The sequence below is a fragment of the Pseudorasbora parva genome, chromosome 10 (assembly GCF_024679245.1).
Source record: "Pseudorasbora parva isolate DD20220531a chromosome 10, ASM2467924v1, whole genome shotgun sequence".
Lineage (NCBI taxonomy): Eukaryota > Metazoa > Chordata > Actinopteri > Cypriniformes > Gobionidae > Pseudorasbora > Pseudorasbora parva.
In genome coordinates this window covers 43,906,081-43,924,085 of record NC_090181.1, presented here as the reverse complement: position 1 = coordinate 43,924,085, position 18,005 = coordinate 43,906,081, and the positions used below count along the sequence as shown (strand labels likewise).

The 18,005-nt window shown below is 43.2% G+C and overlaps 1 protein-coding gene across 1 annotated transcript in view; it reads left to right on the top strand.

Annotated features, from left to right (window-relative positions):
* Window positions 1–17,354, top strand: part of LOC137091615 (neoverrucotoxin subunit beta-like) — a 33,071-nt gene extending 15,717 nt beyond the window's left edge. The window contains exon 3 of the mRNA XM_067456223.1: window positions 17,223–17,354. Coding sequence (XP_067312324.1) covers window positions 17,223–17,236 — 14 coding nt within the window. The 3' untranslated portion in view covers window positions 17,237–17,354. The remainder of the gene's footprint in view (window positions 1–17,222) is intronic.
* Window positions 17,355–18,005: the final 651 nt, after the last annotated feature.

The following is an 18,005-nucleotide window of genomic DNA, read 5'->3' as shown; positions in this document are numbered from 1 at the left end:
TAGCTCTACCCTTAAACTGACCCACACCACCACACCTGTCCCTAACTCTACCCTTAAACTGACCCACACCACCACACCTGTCCCTAACTCTACCCTTAAACTGACCCACACCACCACACCTGACCCTAACTCTACCCTTAAACTGACCCACACCACCACATCTGTCCCTAACTCTACCCTTAAACTGACCCACACCACCACACCTTTCCCTAACTTTACCCTTAAACTGACCCACACCACCACACCTGTCCCTAACTTTACCCTTAAACTGACCCACACCACCACACCTGTCCCTAACTTTACCCTTAAACTGACCCACACCACCACACCTGTCCCTAACTCTACCCTTAAACTGACCCACACCACCACACCTGTCCCTAACTCTACCCTTAAACTGACCCACACCACCACAACTGACCCTAGCTCTACCCTTAAACTGACCCACACCACCACACCTGACCCTAACTTTACCCTTAAACTGACCCACACCACCACACCTGTCCCTAACTCTACCCTTAAACTGACCCACACCACCACACCTGTCCCTAACTTTACCCTTAAACTGACCGACACAACCACACCTGACCCTAACTTTACCCTTAAACTGACCCACACCACCACACCTGTCCCTAACTTTACCCTTAAACTGACCCACACCACCACACCTGACCCTAACTTTACCCTTAAACTGACCCACACCACCACACCTGTCCCTAACCCTACCCTTAAACTGACCCACACCACCACACCTGTCCCTAACTCTACCCTTAAACTGACCCACACCACCACACCTGTCCCTAACCCTACCCTTAAACTGACCCACACCACCACACCTGTCCCTAATTTACCCTTAAACTGACCCACACCACCACACCTGTCCCTAACTCTACCCTTAAACTGACCCACACCACCACACCTGTCCCTAACCCTACCCTTAAACTGACCCACATCACCACACCTGTCCCTAACTCTACCCTTAAACTGACCCACACCTCCACACCTGTGCCCGGTTGCATAAAACACCTTAAGTGAAAATTTCCCTTAAGATCGCCCTTAGGTTTCCCTTAAACTTAAGGGTGTTGCATAAAATAACCCTTAAGTATCACTTAAGGGTTTATTAAACTGAAACGTCATAAACCCTTAGAATTATCCTCAAATGTCTATTTTTCACTTAAGTAATCCCTTAAAAACCGTTAAGTGTTGCATAAAGCCCCTTAACTGTCATTTTCCTAAGTATAGTTTAAGGTTAGGAAAAGTTTACCTTAAGAGTTGACGAACATTAATGAGAAAAAAATGGCTGAGTTTATTGATCCTGTTGAAGATGTAAATGTGCCAAAGCGAATTTTTCGCGATAGAGAGAATCCTCTGGACCATCTTAGCGATGAAAAACTGCTTCGCGAATATAGATTTGATCGCCGCGGGATATATGAGATCGCTAACAAACTGGAAGGCGATCTTGATCATGTTACCCAGCGCAACCACTCACTACCCTCTGTGTTGCAGTTGCTTATAGCACTTCGGTTCTTTGCAACTGGGAGTTTCCAGTCTGTAGTGGGAGATGTTTTCCATGTTCATAAATCGTCAGTTAGTAGAGTTATTCACCGGGTTGCAGGGGCTCTCTGCCGTCATTTAAGCCAAACTGTGACATTTCCATCGCGTGTTGAACTGGATGCCATTCAAACCTCTTTTTTTCGGAAAGCGGGGTTTCCTCGAATAAGTGGTGTAATCGATGGCACACATGTCAGAATTCAGGCTCCCCGCACGCATGAAGAACAGAAAAAATTACCATTCTGTTAAAGTGCAGCTAGTGTGACCATGTGTGCAGAATTAGAAATGTTGTTGCATGGCCAGGGAGTACACATGACTCTAGGATTTTGACAGAGAGCTATAGCCTATTAACTTTAAAAAGTTGAAAATTAAGTAAAAACATATAGGCTTGTCAACTTTTTGAAAATATTTTATCAATGTATTAAAATGTATTTTGACTTGTTGATAATTATGGTCATCGTTTGATCCTATGAAAGATACAACAATGCGTTGACACACACACGGTCTATAATTGAGAGGACGATCGGACAGCTCAAACGCAGATTTCACTGTCTCCACAGCGAGCTGCGCATCTGCAGAATTATTGTCGCCAGCGTTGTTCTTTTTAACATGTCAAAGATGTATTGTGAAGAGGGAGATGATGTCGAAGAAGAGGCTCAAGAAGCAGAAGCAGAAGAGGCTCATGAAGAAAATCAACAAGATTTTCAACGGGCTGGATTTGTTGTCAGAGATGCCATCGTAAATGCATTCTTTAATTAGTTTAGCTAGTAGCCTATGGACAATAGTCATACATATAAATAAATGAAATATAAATAAATAAATCATAAATAAATACAATGCCTGTCAGATCTGTCATAAAAAAAAATATTCGTCAATTGATGTGCATTTTATTTTTCCTTCACTTTGTAGCTGCATTAGTTTGTTATTAAGAATGAAGTTGTAAAGGTCTTTCCTTCTCCTTTTTAAGTTTTTCGATCTCTAATTGCAGTTTTGTCTTTTGAAGCAGTAGGATCTCTCTGCAGTTCTAGCACTTTTTCTCTTGTCGCGGCTGGAGAGGATATTTGCGTCTTTCTGCAGTTCACAAGTGTTTTGAAGGAATAATGAAAAAAATCTAAAAATTATATCGAGGCTGTTCTAAGTAAAATTAACAATAGACTAAAATAATTGTTAACAAAGAAGCAATAAAACCTCACTTTGCTGCATGGTTTGGCGTGCTGCTGGCGCTCTGCCGGTGTTGAAGCTGATTTTTGCTAAAAAGGTCTAACGTGTGAAACAAATAACGTTACCAAGCATAGTATTTTATTTTGTCGTGATCTTCAAATCGTTTATCCTCAGCAGTGATCATTTTTATTTGATTTAAGACAATAATGTTCTCTCACTCCGTGTAATATTCCTCTTGTTGAATCTCAGCTTCACTCTCTAACCCGCCAGCGTAGCGTGTCTATGGCAACAGTAGAATTTTATAACGGTAAAACCTGGGTCGCAGTCGTGAAACACTTAGCGGCGTCCCTTACCTAAGAGAACCGTTTAAGGGATTATATGCAACACCCTTAAATCATTCCCTTAGATAAGGGGAAATCACGCCTTAAGTATCATACTTAAGGGAAAAACTTAAGGTGTTTTATGCAACCGGGCACTGACCCTAACTTTACCCTTAAACTGACCCACACCACCACACCTGTCCCTAACTTTACCCTTAAACTGACACACACCACCACACCTGTCCCTAACTTTACCCTTAAACTGACACACACCACCACACCTGTCCCTAACTTTACCCTTAAACTGACCCACACCACCACACCTGTCCCTAATTTTACCCTTAAACTGACCCACACCACCACACCTGACCCTAACCCTACCCTTAAACTGACCCACATCACCACACCTGTCCCTAACCCTACCCTTAAACTGACCCACACCACCACACCTGTCCCTAACTCTACCCTTAAACTGACCCACACCACCACACCTTTCCCTAACTTTACCCTTAAACTGACCCACACCACCACACCTGTCCCTAACTTTACCCTTAAACTGACCCACACCACCACACCTGTCCCTAACTTTACCCTTAAACTGACCCACACCACCACACCTGTCCCTAACTCTACCCTTAAACTGGCCCACACCACCACACCTGTCCCTAACTCTACCCCTTAAACTGACCCACACCACCACAACTGACCCTAGCTCTACCCTTAAATTGACCCACACCACCACACCTGACCCTAACTTTACCCTTAAACTGACCCACACGACCACACCTGTCCCTAACTCTACCCTTAAACTGACCCACACCACCACACCTGTCCCTAACTTTACCCTTAAACTGACCGACACAACCACACCTGACCCTAACTTTACCCTTAAACTGACCCACACCACCACACCTGTCCCTAACTTTACCCTTAAACTGACCCACACCACGACACCTGACCCTAACTTTACCCTTAAACTGACCCACACCACCACACCTGTCCCTAACCCTACCCTTAAACTGACCCACACCACCACACCTGTCCCTAACTCTACCCTTAAACTGACCCACACCACCACACCTGTCCCTGACCCTACCCTTAAACTGACCCACACCACCACACCTGTCCCTTATTTACCCTTAAACTGACCCACACCACCACACCTGTCCCTAACTCTACCCTTAAACTGACCCACACCACCACACCTGTCCCTAACCCTACCCTTAAACTGACCCACACCACCACACCTGTCCCTAACTCTACCCTTAAACTGACCCACACCTCCACACCTGACCCTAACTTTACCCTTAAACTGACCCACACCACCACACCTGTCCCTAACTTTACCCTTAAACTGACACACACCACCACACCTGTTCCTAACTTTACCCTTAAACTGACACACACCACCACACCTGTCCCTAACTTTACCCTTAAACTGACCCACACCACCACACCTGTCCCTAATTTTACCCTTAAACTGACCCACACCACCACACCTGACCCTAACTCTACCCATAAACTGACCCACACCACCACACCTGTCCCTAACTCTACCCTTAAACTGACCCACACCACCACACCTGTCCCTAACTCTACCCTTAAACTGACCCACACCACCACACCTGTCCCTAACTTTACCCTTAAACTGACACACACCACCACACCTGTCCCTAACTTTACCCTTAAACTGACCCACACCACCACACCTGTCCCTAACCCTACCCTTAAACTGACCCACACCACCACACCTGTCCCTAACTCTACCCTTAAACTGACCCACACCAACACACCTGTCCCTAACTCTACCCTTAAACTGACCCACACCACCACACCTGTCCCTAACTCTACCCTTAAACTGACCCACACCACCACACCTGTCCCTAACTCTACCCTTAAACTGACCCACACCACCACACCTGTCCCTAACTTTACCCTTAAATTGACACACACCACCACACCTGTCCCTAACTTTACCCTTAAACTGACCCACACCACCACACCTGACCCTAACTCTACCCATAAACTGACCCACACCACCACACCTGTCCCTAACTCTACCCTTAAACTGACCCACACCACCACACCTGTCCCTAACTCTACCCTTAAACTGACCCACACCACCACACCTGTCCCTAACTTTACCCTTAAACTGACACACACCACCACACCTGTCCCTAACTTTACCCTTAAACTGACCCACACCACCACACCTGTCCCTAACCCTACCCTTAAACTGACCCACACCACCACACCTGTCCCTAACTCTACCCTTAAACTGACCCACACCAACACACCTGTCCCTAACTCTACCCTTAAACTGACCCACACCACCACACCTGTCCCTAACTCTACCCTTAAACTGACCCACACCACCACACCTGTCCCTAACTCTACCCTTAAACTGACCCACACCACCACACCTGTCCCTAACTTTACCCTTAAATTGACACACACCACCACACCTGTCCCTAACTTTACCCTTAAACTGACCCACACCACCACACCTGTCCCTAATTTTACCCTTAAACTGACCCACACCACCACACCTGACCCTAACCCTACCCTTAAACTGACCCACATCACCACACCTGTCCCTAACCCTACCCTTAAACTGACCCACACCACCACACCTGTCCCTAACTCTACCCTTAAACTGACCCACACCACCACACCTGTCCCTAACTCTACCCTTAAACTGACCCACACCACCACACCTGTCCCTAACTTTACCCTTAAACTGACCCACACCACCACACCTGTCCCTAACTCTACCCTTAAACTGACCCACACCACCACACCTGTCCCTAACTCTACCCTTAAACTGACCCACACCACCACACCTGTCCCTAACTCTACCCTTAAACTGACCCACACCACCACACCTGTCCCTAACTTTACCCTTAAACTGACCCTCACCACCACACCTGTCCCTAACTCTACCCTTAAACTGACTCATACCACCACACCTGACCCTAACTTTACCCTTAAACTGACCCACACCACCACACCTGACCCTAACTTTACCCTTAAACTTACCCACACCACCACACCTATCCCTAACTCTACCCTTAAACTGACCCACACCACCACACCTATCCCTATTTCTACCCTTAAACTGACCCACACCACCACACCTGACCCTAACTCTACCCTTAAACTGACCCACACCACCACACCTGTCCCTAACTTTACCCTTTAACTGACCCACAACACCACACCTGTCCCTAACTTTACCCTTAAACTGACCCACACCACCACACCTGTCCCTAACCCTACCCTTAAACTGACCCACACCACCACACCTGTCCCTAACTTTACCCTTAAACTGACCGACACAACCACACCTGACCCTAACTTTACCCTTAAACTGACCCACACCACCACACCTGTCCCTAACTTTACCCTTAAACTGACCCACACCACGACACCTGACCCTAACTTTACCCTTAAACTGACCCACACCACCACACCTGTCCCTAACCCTACCCTTAAACTGACCCACACCACCACACCTGTCCCTAACTCTACCCTTAAACTGACCCACACCACCACACCTGTCCCTGACCCTACCCTTAAACTGACCCACACCACCACACCTGTCCCTTATTTACCCTTAAACTGACCCACACCACCACACCTGTCCCTAACTCTACCCTTAAACTGACCCACACCACCACACCTGTCCCTAACCCTACCCTTAAACTGACCCACACCACCACACCTGTCCCTAACTCTACCCTTAAACTGACCCACACCTCCACACCTGACCCTAACTTTACCCTTAAACTGACCCACACCACCACACCTGTCCCTAACTTTACCCTTAAACTGACACACACCACCACACCTGTTCCTAACTTTACCCTTAAACTGACACACACCACCACACCTGTCCCTAACTTTACCCTTAAACTGACCCACACCACCACACCTGTCCCTAATTTTACCCTTAAACTGACCCACACCACTACACCTGACCCTAACTCTACCCATAAACTGACCCACACCACCACACCTGTCCCTAACTCTACCCTTAAACTGACCCACACCACCACACCTGTCCCTAACTCTACCCTTAAACTGACCCACACCACCACACCTGTCCCTAACTTTACCCTTAAACTGACACACACCACCACACCTGTCCCTAACTTTACCCTTAAACTGACCCACACCACCACACCTGTCCCTAACCCTACCCTTAAACTGACCCACACCACCACACCTGTCCCTAACTCTACCCTTAAACTGACCCACACCAACACACCTGTCCCTAACTCTACCCTTAAACTGACCCACACCACCACACCTGTCCCTAACTCTACCCTTAAACTGACCCACACCACCACACCTGTCCCTAACTCTACCCTTAAACTGACCCACACCACCACACCTGTCCCTAACTTTACCCTTAAATTGACACACACCACCACACCTGTCCCTAACTTTACCCTTAAACTGACCCACACCACCACACCTGTCCCTAATTTTACCCTTAAACTGACCCACACCACCACACCTGACCCTAACCCTACCCTTAAACTGACCCACATCACCACACCTGTCCCTAACCCTACCCTTAAACTGACCCACACCACCACACCTGTCCCTAACTCTACCCTTAAACTGACCCACACCACCACACCTGTCCCTAACTCTACCCTTAAACTGACCCACACCACCACACCTGTCCCTAACTTTACCCTTAAACTGACCCACACCACCACACCTGTCCCTAACTCTACCCTTAAACTGACCCACACCACCACACCTGTCCCTAACTCTACCCTTAAACTGACCCACACCACCACACCTGTCCCTAACTCTACCCTTAAACTGACCCACACCACCACACCTGTCCCTAACTTTACCCTTAAACTGACCCTCACCACCACACCTGTCCCTAACTCTACCCTTAAACTGACTCACACCACCACACCTGACCCTAACTTTACCCTTAAACTGACCCACACCACCACACCTATCCCTAACTTTACCCTTAAACTGACCCACACCACCACACCTGACCCTAACTCTACCCTTAAACTGACCCACACCACCACACCTGACCCTATCTCTACCCTTAAACTGACCCACACCACCACACCTGACCCTAACTTTACCCTTAAGCTGACCCACACCACCACACCTATCCCTAACTTTACCCTTAAACTGACCCACACCACCACACCTGACCCTAACTTTACCCTTAAACTTACCCACACCACCACACCTATCCCTAACTCTACCCTTAAACTGACCCACACCACCACACCTATCCCTATTTCTACCCTTAAACTGACCCACACCACCACACCTGACCCTAACTCTACCCTTAAACTGACCCACACCACCACACCTGTCCCTAACTTTACCCTTTAACTGACCCACACCACCACACCTGTCCCTAACTTTACCCTTAAACTGACCCACACCACCACACCTGTCCCTAACTTTACCCTTAAACTGACCCACACCACCACACCTGTCCCTAACTTTACCCTTAAACTGACCCACACCACCACACCTGACCCTAACTTTACCCTTAAACTGACCCACACCACCACACCTGACCCTAACTTTACCCTTAAACTGACCCACACCACCACACCTGTCCCTAACTCTACCCTTAAACTGACCCACACCACCACACCTGTCCCTAACTCTACCCTTAAACTGACCCACACCACCACACCTGTCCCTAACTTTACCCTTAAATTGACACACACCACCACACCTGTCCCTAACTTTACCCTTAAACTGACCCACACCACCACACCTGTCCCTAATTTTACCCTTAAACTGACCCACACCACCACACCTGACCCTAACCCTACCCTTAAACTGACCCACATCACCACACCTGTCCCTAACCCTACCCTTAAACTGACCCACACCACCACACCTGTCCCTAACTCTACCCTTAAACTGACCCACACCACCACACCTGTCCCTAACTCTACCCTTAAACTGACCCACACCACCACACCTGTCCCTAACTTTACCCTTAAACTGACCCACACCACCACACCTGTCCCTAACTCTACCCTTAAACTGACCCACACCACCACACCTGTCCCTAACTCTACCCTTAAACTGACCCACACCACCACACCTGACCCTAACTCTACCCTTAAACTGACCCACACCACCACACCTATCCCTAACTTTACCCTTAAACTGACCCACACCACCACACCTGACCCTAACTCTACCCTTAAACTGACCCACACCACCACACCTATCCCTAACTTTACCCTTAAACTGACCCACACCACCACACCTGACCCTAACTCTACCCTTAAACTGACCCACACCACCACACCTGACCCTATCTCTACCCTTAAACTGACCCACACCACCACACCTGACCCTAACTTTACCCTTAAACTGACCCACACCACCACACCTATCCCTAACTTTACCCTTAAACTGACCCACACCACCAAACCTGACCCTAACTTTACCCTTAAACTTACCCACACCACGACACCTATCCCTAACTCTACCCTTAAACTGAACCACACCACCACACCTATCCCTAACTCTACCCTTAAACTGACCCACACCACCAAACCTGACCCTAACTCTACCCTTAAACTGACCCACACCACCACACCTGTCCCTAACTTTACCCTTTAACTGACCCACACCACCACACCTGTCCCTAACTTTACCCTTAAACTGACCCACACCACCACACCTGTCCCTAACTTTACCCTTAAACTGACCCACACCACCACACCTGTCCCTAACTTTACCCTTAAACTGACCCACACCACCACACCTGACCCTAACTTTACCCTTAAACTGACCCACACCACCACACCTGACCCTAACTTTACCCTTAAACTGACCCACACCACCACACCTGACCCTAACTTTACCCTTAAACTGACCCACACCACCACACCTGACCCTAACTTTACCCTTAAACTGACCCACACCACCACACCTGACCCTAACTTTACCCTTAAACTGACCCACACCACCACACCTGACCCTAACTTTACCCTTAAACTGACCCACACCACCACACCTGACCCTAACTTTACCCTTAAACTGACCCACACCACCACACCTGTCCCTAACTTCACCCGTATCCCACCTCAATATCAGGAAAGGTTTTTTGCAATACAGTTTGAACACATTGAACTTATTTTCTGATGTAAGTACATAGTACTTAAGGCCACCTAATATAAAGTGTGGCCTTATTTTATAATGGTTTTATTCATACAGAAGTCCATTGTGAATCTATAAAACAAGATATGATAACAAATTCAAGCTGCAATAAAAAAAAAGAGAAAGACGGGAACAGATTCAGTATTTTAGCTGATAAAGGGGTAACGCTTTAGAATAATGTTCATTAGTTAACATTATTTATTAACTAACATGAACTAACCATGAGCAGTTCATTATTAGTTCATGTTTACTAATGTTAACTAATGACCATTATTCTAAAGTGTAACCGATAAATATACTTTATAAATTAGTTCAGCACATCATGACAGCATTATTACAGACAGACAACTCACCATAATCTCTTTTGTCAGTTTTGTCTTATTGGCTTAAAGCATGTTCCACTCTTATACAGTAGCTCAATTTTTTGCCCATTTGTGAACACTCCAAGCGATCTCAGGCCCCTTTAAAGCAAACCGAACCAATGCCATCTCGGGAGGTGGTCTGGGTACGGTTCGATTACATCTTATGATACGGTTCGCTAAAAACACGCACTCTGAACACAAACCGCTCTGGGCTCACTTGATTTTTTTTCTGTGCTGATGTTATCATTTTATACATATTAAAAATTCAAGGGAATGTATTCAAATGAAACAATTCAAAATAAATATATGGATAAGAATAAGGATATAGTTTTGCAACTAAATTAATATTTTTTGTGTAAAAGATGAACAACTTAGAGTCAAGCTCATTAAAACAGTAATTGTAGCAATTTTGTTTTACAAAATAATGATAATTAATAATAATCTCCACAAAACAAATAACTTGGTTAGTGTGGCACGTACAATGTAAGTGAATGGGATCAAATGTTGAAGGCTATAGGGTCAGCTATCAAACACTGAACTGGACTAGATCCAAAAAGCAACAGTATGAACACAAATTGGGGCTGAGATTGAGGTTTAATCCAAATGTTATGAAGCATACAATTACTTTATGATGAATAAAGTGAAATTTGAGTCCAATCAAATATGGTGACATATCAATAATATCAAACCCTCATTAGAGCTTGTGTCAGGATTTGGGCTCTGTAAACAGCAAACACATCTCTCTAAATATCTTCTGTGGTTGAGGATTTTATGCATGTGTTCCCATATGTAAAAAAAATTCCTAAAAACGTGTGATTCTTATATGTTCCAACAGGTTTTAGGTTTGGGTTTTGGTTTATTTGCACACGTAAAAAATATACACAATAAAAAACAAAACAAAATACAATCCACATTACTCTGCAGGTGTCACAAAGGTGTTTTGGTGTAGGTTCATGTTTCATGTTCACTGTCATGTTTTGTCATGCACTTCCTGGTCTTGTCATGTGATCCATTGTCATGTGATTCCATGCCCTCATGTGTTCCTGCCTCGTGTTCCTGTGTCTTGTTGTCATTGGTTTATAGGTTAATCATTGTTCACAGGTGTCCCTCGTTTTGTCACTAGCCCTTGTGTATTTAAGCCCTCATGTTCGCCATAGTCTTAAGCCCTATTCGGACTGGATTAGTTTAACATGGGGACGTGGGGGTAAAGTAATTATTACCAGAGGTTCTCTGTGATTTTAGTCCCGTCCGAATGTGCCATCTCGGTAATCATTACGGACAATGTCAGTAAAGATTACCGAGACTTTTACCTTCTGTAAAAAGGTCTGGAAAAATGACCTCGGGTAATACTAATCCCGTTCGAATAGACCTGCTGTAAAAATGTGAGGTAAAATTCCGTCATTTCCTGTTTAAAAGTTTTTTTTAAAAAGCGCATTTTGCGACCTTGGAGGCGCTTGAAGCATTCGGTTGCGTTGTAGGTGTTGGGACAAATCTGTGGAAAATGTCCAGTATTTTCCGCATATCGTTTAAAGCAAAAAGAAGATCAAAAGCACTTATTAGAGGCACAACACATTTTAGCTGTAGGAAAGTGTCTATTACCAACATAATCCAATCAGAATCGTTAGACTGGACCTAACTGTTTATTAAAACGCACATATATATTGGAGATGGAGTTCAGACTGGCGCTCAGGTTGTGTTTGCTCACGTTATAACGGTAACATCATACGCACATGACGTCAAGAAGGTGCGTAAAGCGAGTTACTCCTCCCACTTCTGCTTTTACTGAGATGTCTTATCCCGTGCAAATTGTAATAATAATAATAATAATAATAATAATAATAATTAAAGCTGCAAGCAGCATTTAGCGGGGTTCAAGCATTTAAGGCCTTTAAACAGTTAAGGTATTTTGTATTTAAGGCCTTTAAAGGTACACTATGCAACTTTTCATCCACTGGAGGGCGCCTATTCTAAACAGCTCGCGAGTACCGGGACTTTTATTATGACGGGACGGGACACAGTCGCCGGGCGCCCGCACTTCCGCTTTTTCCGGTCAGGTAAAAACAGCTATTTTTATCATATCAGATACATTAAAGGGGTACTTCAGCGCTGGGAAGATGAATCTGTATTTAAACTGGGTCATCAATGCAGTAGAAATGTGAAATTATTTTTGAATTTGGTGCCTTCTAGACTGAGAAAAGACAGAAAATGTATTTGTCCCATGGGGATGAAAGACTACAATTCCCAGAATGCTTCTCTGCCCTGTGAGGCCATTCCCAACGCCACCAACTTGATTACTGTGACTGAGTTGAAGACACTACAATTAAAAACTGAACGTGTCTGTTCAATATAATGAGTGAGTCACCGCGCGAGTATCACAGCACTGAGCACTAACTGCAGGAGGGATGAGAGCTGAGGTAATCGCGACTAGACTCGCGGCATACATTCACAACGCGAGTTCAGTCTGGCGCGTTTCAGTTCATGCCTTTGCAAGCTTAACTTTCATAGAAATTAATTTGAGAAGTTAAAAGACTTACATTGCTCACCATAGCTCCGTTTAAATGATTGCCTGTAGCTGAGCTGTGAGTGTGATCTCCATCCCCCATGCGCGGATTCAAAACATGCGGAAATGGCTCCCTCTGCTGGCTGTAGTCTTTAGCCTCTGGGCAAACATTCCTCCTATGATGCAAATATCGTCAATTTGCATCATAGGAGGAATTTTTCCAGAAATAAAATGCATAAATCTCTTGTCTCAGGGGGATATGAGGGGGGAAAGCACAATCATTTGAATATAGGCTACTCCAGGGTTTCTACTGATACAAATCCATATGCTAATCGCTGTAGTAACCCTTTAAAGGGGTCAAGGGCTTCGGCCATTCGTTCACTCTCTTCCCTGAACTAAAATGAAGTAGTGATTACGACACCTGTCGGGCCGGGGCTAGTAATGCTACTGCTAATTAAGGTTGATATCTCTGCAGCACTATAACTTGACATTTTTTTATGACATCACCGCCCTTATTTCTTCTCATTCTTTTGATGCGTGTAGGTCATTTTTGGGATATTTTTACCTCAATTTTTACACATGGCACTTATAAGCATTAAATTAATTAAAACTGAGATCTCAGATGAAATGAAGATCTGAGCATTCATTGAGGAGTTAAAGGCTTTTGGGGACACATATTGAAATGACCTAATTATAGACATCCAAATGCAAATGCAAGTCATTTTGGATAATTAGTGACCTAGAGATTCATTTTGGCAAGTGGTTCATTTTTACATACCCCAAATAAAAGGGCTAGAGCTCACAAGTCTTTATGAGTAGACACATAAGTGACACATATCTAGAAAGCCAACGCTTAAGAGTTTAAATTCAAAACTCAGAATTACTCTGACTGTTTTTAATATGAAGATATATAGGCTCAAAAATTCAAATATATTTTTAAATGTATAAAAATATTATGTGACTGTAGTATACAACTTATAACCACATCTAATGTGAAGCCAAATGTGTGGCCATGCTTAATTTCAAATCTGAGGATGAAATCGCTAAAATCATGCATTTTATGAAGCATAATTGTATGGCATGTCATGTAAGTGTTTAGCAAAGGCTAAGAGAAGATGCTAATCGTTATTGGCATACTTGCAGTCTACTAACTAGTCTTTCAGCTGCTCAATTCACAGCCTATTGTTTTCACTCAATGAATGTTTCACACGTCTGTCATGAAAGACTACATCTTCATTAATCTTTTATAGTAATTATTTAATTTATATTCAAGCATAAATAACCTATTCAGACATTCTGCATTGGCCATCAATCTCACATTTGGGATCAATCCCACATCTGATGTCTTTTTGGCAAACAGACAAAAAAAGCATACTGTTGGTACCTTATGTGAAATAAAATATAGCTCCTGGTGTGACAGGTGGATTAGAGTTAACATTAAGCTAAATAACACAAAATAAAAGATTAATATTACACTTTACCTCCAAACTCCCTTTAAACAGTCATCGAGTGTTTGTATTTACTTCCAATCACGATATACTGTGGGATTCAGTGATGTTCAATGATCGTAAAATATTATAGTATTTATACACTCTAAAAAATGCTGGGTTAAAAACAACCCAAGTTGGGTTGAAAATGCACCAACCCAACAATTGGGTTGTTTTAACCCAATGGTTGAGTTGTTCTTACCCAGCAATTGGGTTGTCTTAAGCAACATTTAACCCAACCACTGGGTGGTTAAAACAACTCAATTGTTGGGTTAGTGCATTTTCATTTATTTTACAATTAAAAAATAAATAAAGAATGGTTTCAGTTTCCTGTTTACAAAAGCTGCAGCATGTGTCAATGTCTCAAAACTTAGCAACAAAACAATTTGTAGGGTAAATGTTATGTAAAAGTCTAAAGTGGACCTCTTTAGCTTTATTAGAGATACAGTATTTGTGAGGAATCAACCATGTTTTTTTCCAATTTATTTCACTTATTAAGTAATTCCAATAAAACATCCCCCTTGGAGCAATGGAGTTACTCTTTTGCAGATGTCGGCGAATATGCTTATTTTCAGGCTTTGATCTAGCCTGGAAATCTAGACGCACCCTAGCGGCAGCAAATTTAATCTGCCCGCAAGTGTCGTCTAGGAACTCTCAATACCCTTCTGAGCTGTATTCCCCTAACTCTTGCCGGGCCAATCACATCGTGTATAGAGTCGGTGGGCGGGGCCATAATGACGACGGCCGAGTTGCGTTTGCGTGCTTCTAGTAAACACAAAAACTGGCGAACGGCGGCGGTCTTTCGAATCAGCTTTGACCGCGACTCTGGAAGACTTGGAGTTAAGCTTTTCTCTGAGAAAAGAACAAAGAACGGCACTGAAGTCATTCTTAAAAAGGGAAGATGTGTTCAGAGTTTTGCCGACCGGATACGGTGAATGTTTAATCTATCAACGAGCTCCGCTTCACCTTCGTTGCTCTGGTTGGTGTAGCGCTATCCTATCGCGTGCAGAGGGAATTTGAAAGACAACCGTTTATACCGCCCCTCAGATTGAGCTGTCAATGGTGAGTTTCCAGACCAAACATCTTGATGTGGGTCTGGCTTGTCAGGCTAGCTCTGATCCTGAGTTCAGGAGTTTAGCTGTGACATCAGTAGTGAACAGCCAATCACAGGCTGTGACATCAGTAGTGAACAGCCAATCACAGGCTGTGACATCAGTAGTGAACAGCCAATCACACCCTGTGGAACTGAGATTAATTTCTCTCTTCTGCAGAATATTACCTGATGAAAAAATATTAAGAATAAAAAAAAAAGAAAAAAAAAACTGTCTATGAAAGAGGCCAACTTAAAGAAAAAAATAGTATACATCAATGCAAGTAAAAGTTATGAAGTTTAGTTGATATAGAGAAAATTGAACATTTAAGCCCAGTAAGCTTCTTTTTTTTTTAAAAAAAAGTTTTATTTATTGATTTTAAAGCTTATTTATATGACTTTATGTAGGCTATTTATATTAAATTTTATCAAAGTGCCTAATGATTCACTCAGGGACCCTCGAGGACCATCGCGGACGAGTTTGCTTTGTAACTGTTTGTTGAGTCCATGAAGAAAAACAAAACAAAAAACAATCAACATAAAGTCCGGGAGGTTGGTGAAGTTTGCAATGTTCAGAAAATCTATGATGTGGTCCTCGAGTGAGTGAGTTTCCTGGCATAGACGGACGAGACATACTGCTGGATCCATGTTGGCGAAGTCTTCTGTAACAAACTGCTCTGAGACAGAAGGATGGTTGAAGATCCAAACGCTGTATTTATTGAAGGATAATCCAAAATCGTAGTCAATGAAACAGGCAAAAGGTCATAACAGGAAATCAGTCCTAAAAGGCAAACAAAACAGAAGGAACAGGCAAAAGGGTAATCCACGGAGAAGGCAAGAAATCAAAGACCAAGATACATGAAACCAGAGAAACGCTCAGAAATGCAGTTGTGACACTAAACAAGACTTCGCAATGAATGACTGAGTGAACAAGGTATATATAGGCAGAGGTAATGAGGTGATGAGACACAGGTGTAAACAGTGAGTGTTAATGAGTCCTAGGCAAAGGATTATGGGTAATGTAGTTTGTGATGGAGTGACAGTCCGGGGTGGAGTGCCCTCTGGTGGTGATCACGGGCACTCACACTGATGAACTGTGACAACAATGTTGTGGAGCTGAGATATGTCTTCTTTATGTGTTTGTTCAGTTTATGGGCTGATATTTATAGAGTAGTTGTCAGTCTGAGTCAAAAGAGCCCAACTCTGTATGGGTACAATGCTCTGGTGCTGAGATATGGCTTGTTAATGTTTAACAAGTATTGTTGTACATTAACATAATGTACATTATAAACCCATAGTTTATGTAACTGCTCTCCACTTCTACGTTTTAGATTTTGCATCAGCATGCAGATGTAATAATGCATCATGCAATAGCAGTGTGGTTTTTTAATCTTTTTTTCTTTTTCTTTTTATCAAGATGCAGCAGCTTACATTGATTTAAGCCAAAATACAACTTAGTTATGTCTTGACTTATCTTAACGTGGTATCACAATTTTATAAAACAATCTAATAATTAAAAATGGTTAAAAAGGTAAATAAAACATTTCTGACTTTCTTTTTCTTCCACAGTAAGATCTATATGAAAATATTCGAAGACCAAGCAAAAAGAATTGTACTACAAGTTCAGCCACAGACTGTTTCATCCTATGTGGACTTGTTCAGTTTTGAATGGGAAGTGTTGAAGAAATGTATGTAATGTGGGGGTGGTAAGACCTTAAATGTTAACAAATGAGACTGTATTGTATTTACTAACAACTAGCAATGAGTAATACATTCTTAATTTTAACATTTTTAAACATAATTTTAATAACTATTTTTTCATCTTGTTAATGTTTAAAGTTTAGTTCACCCAAAAATGAAAGTTCTTAAAACGACCCTCATGTCGTTCCAAAACCATAAGACATACAACTGAAGATGTATGTCTTATTTTCATTTAATGAAAAGATTTATAAAAATGATTTCATTTACACTTGGGCACATAAATGTGTCTCTGCCAAACAGATATAAATCTGTTCAATTCCCACACGATATGCAGATTTAATGGAGTTCACGTCACTGAAAACAACAGATATTAGCAGAATTTTATTTAACATCAGATAATTTTAAAATCAAAGACCACAATATGAGCGAACGCGGACACAGCACTGGTAAGATCATTAAGTTTCTATACTTTTAATGAAGATGATTGTGTTTTGAGCACCTTCGACTTTACTTCGGTTTAATTTGCGGCAGTTTGTGCGTTGGCTTAATGAAGAGATACTCATCTGTGGTGATGCGTACTGCGGTGGCGCTGCATATCGGCCTATAACTTCATATAGCTATAACACGCTCTCCTAAGTTTATTTTTTAAAA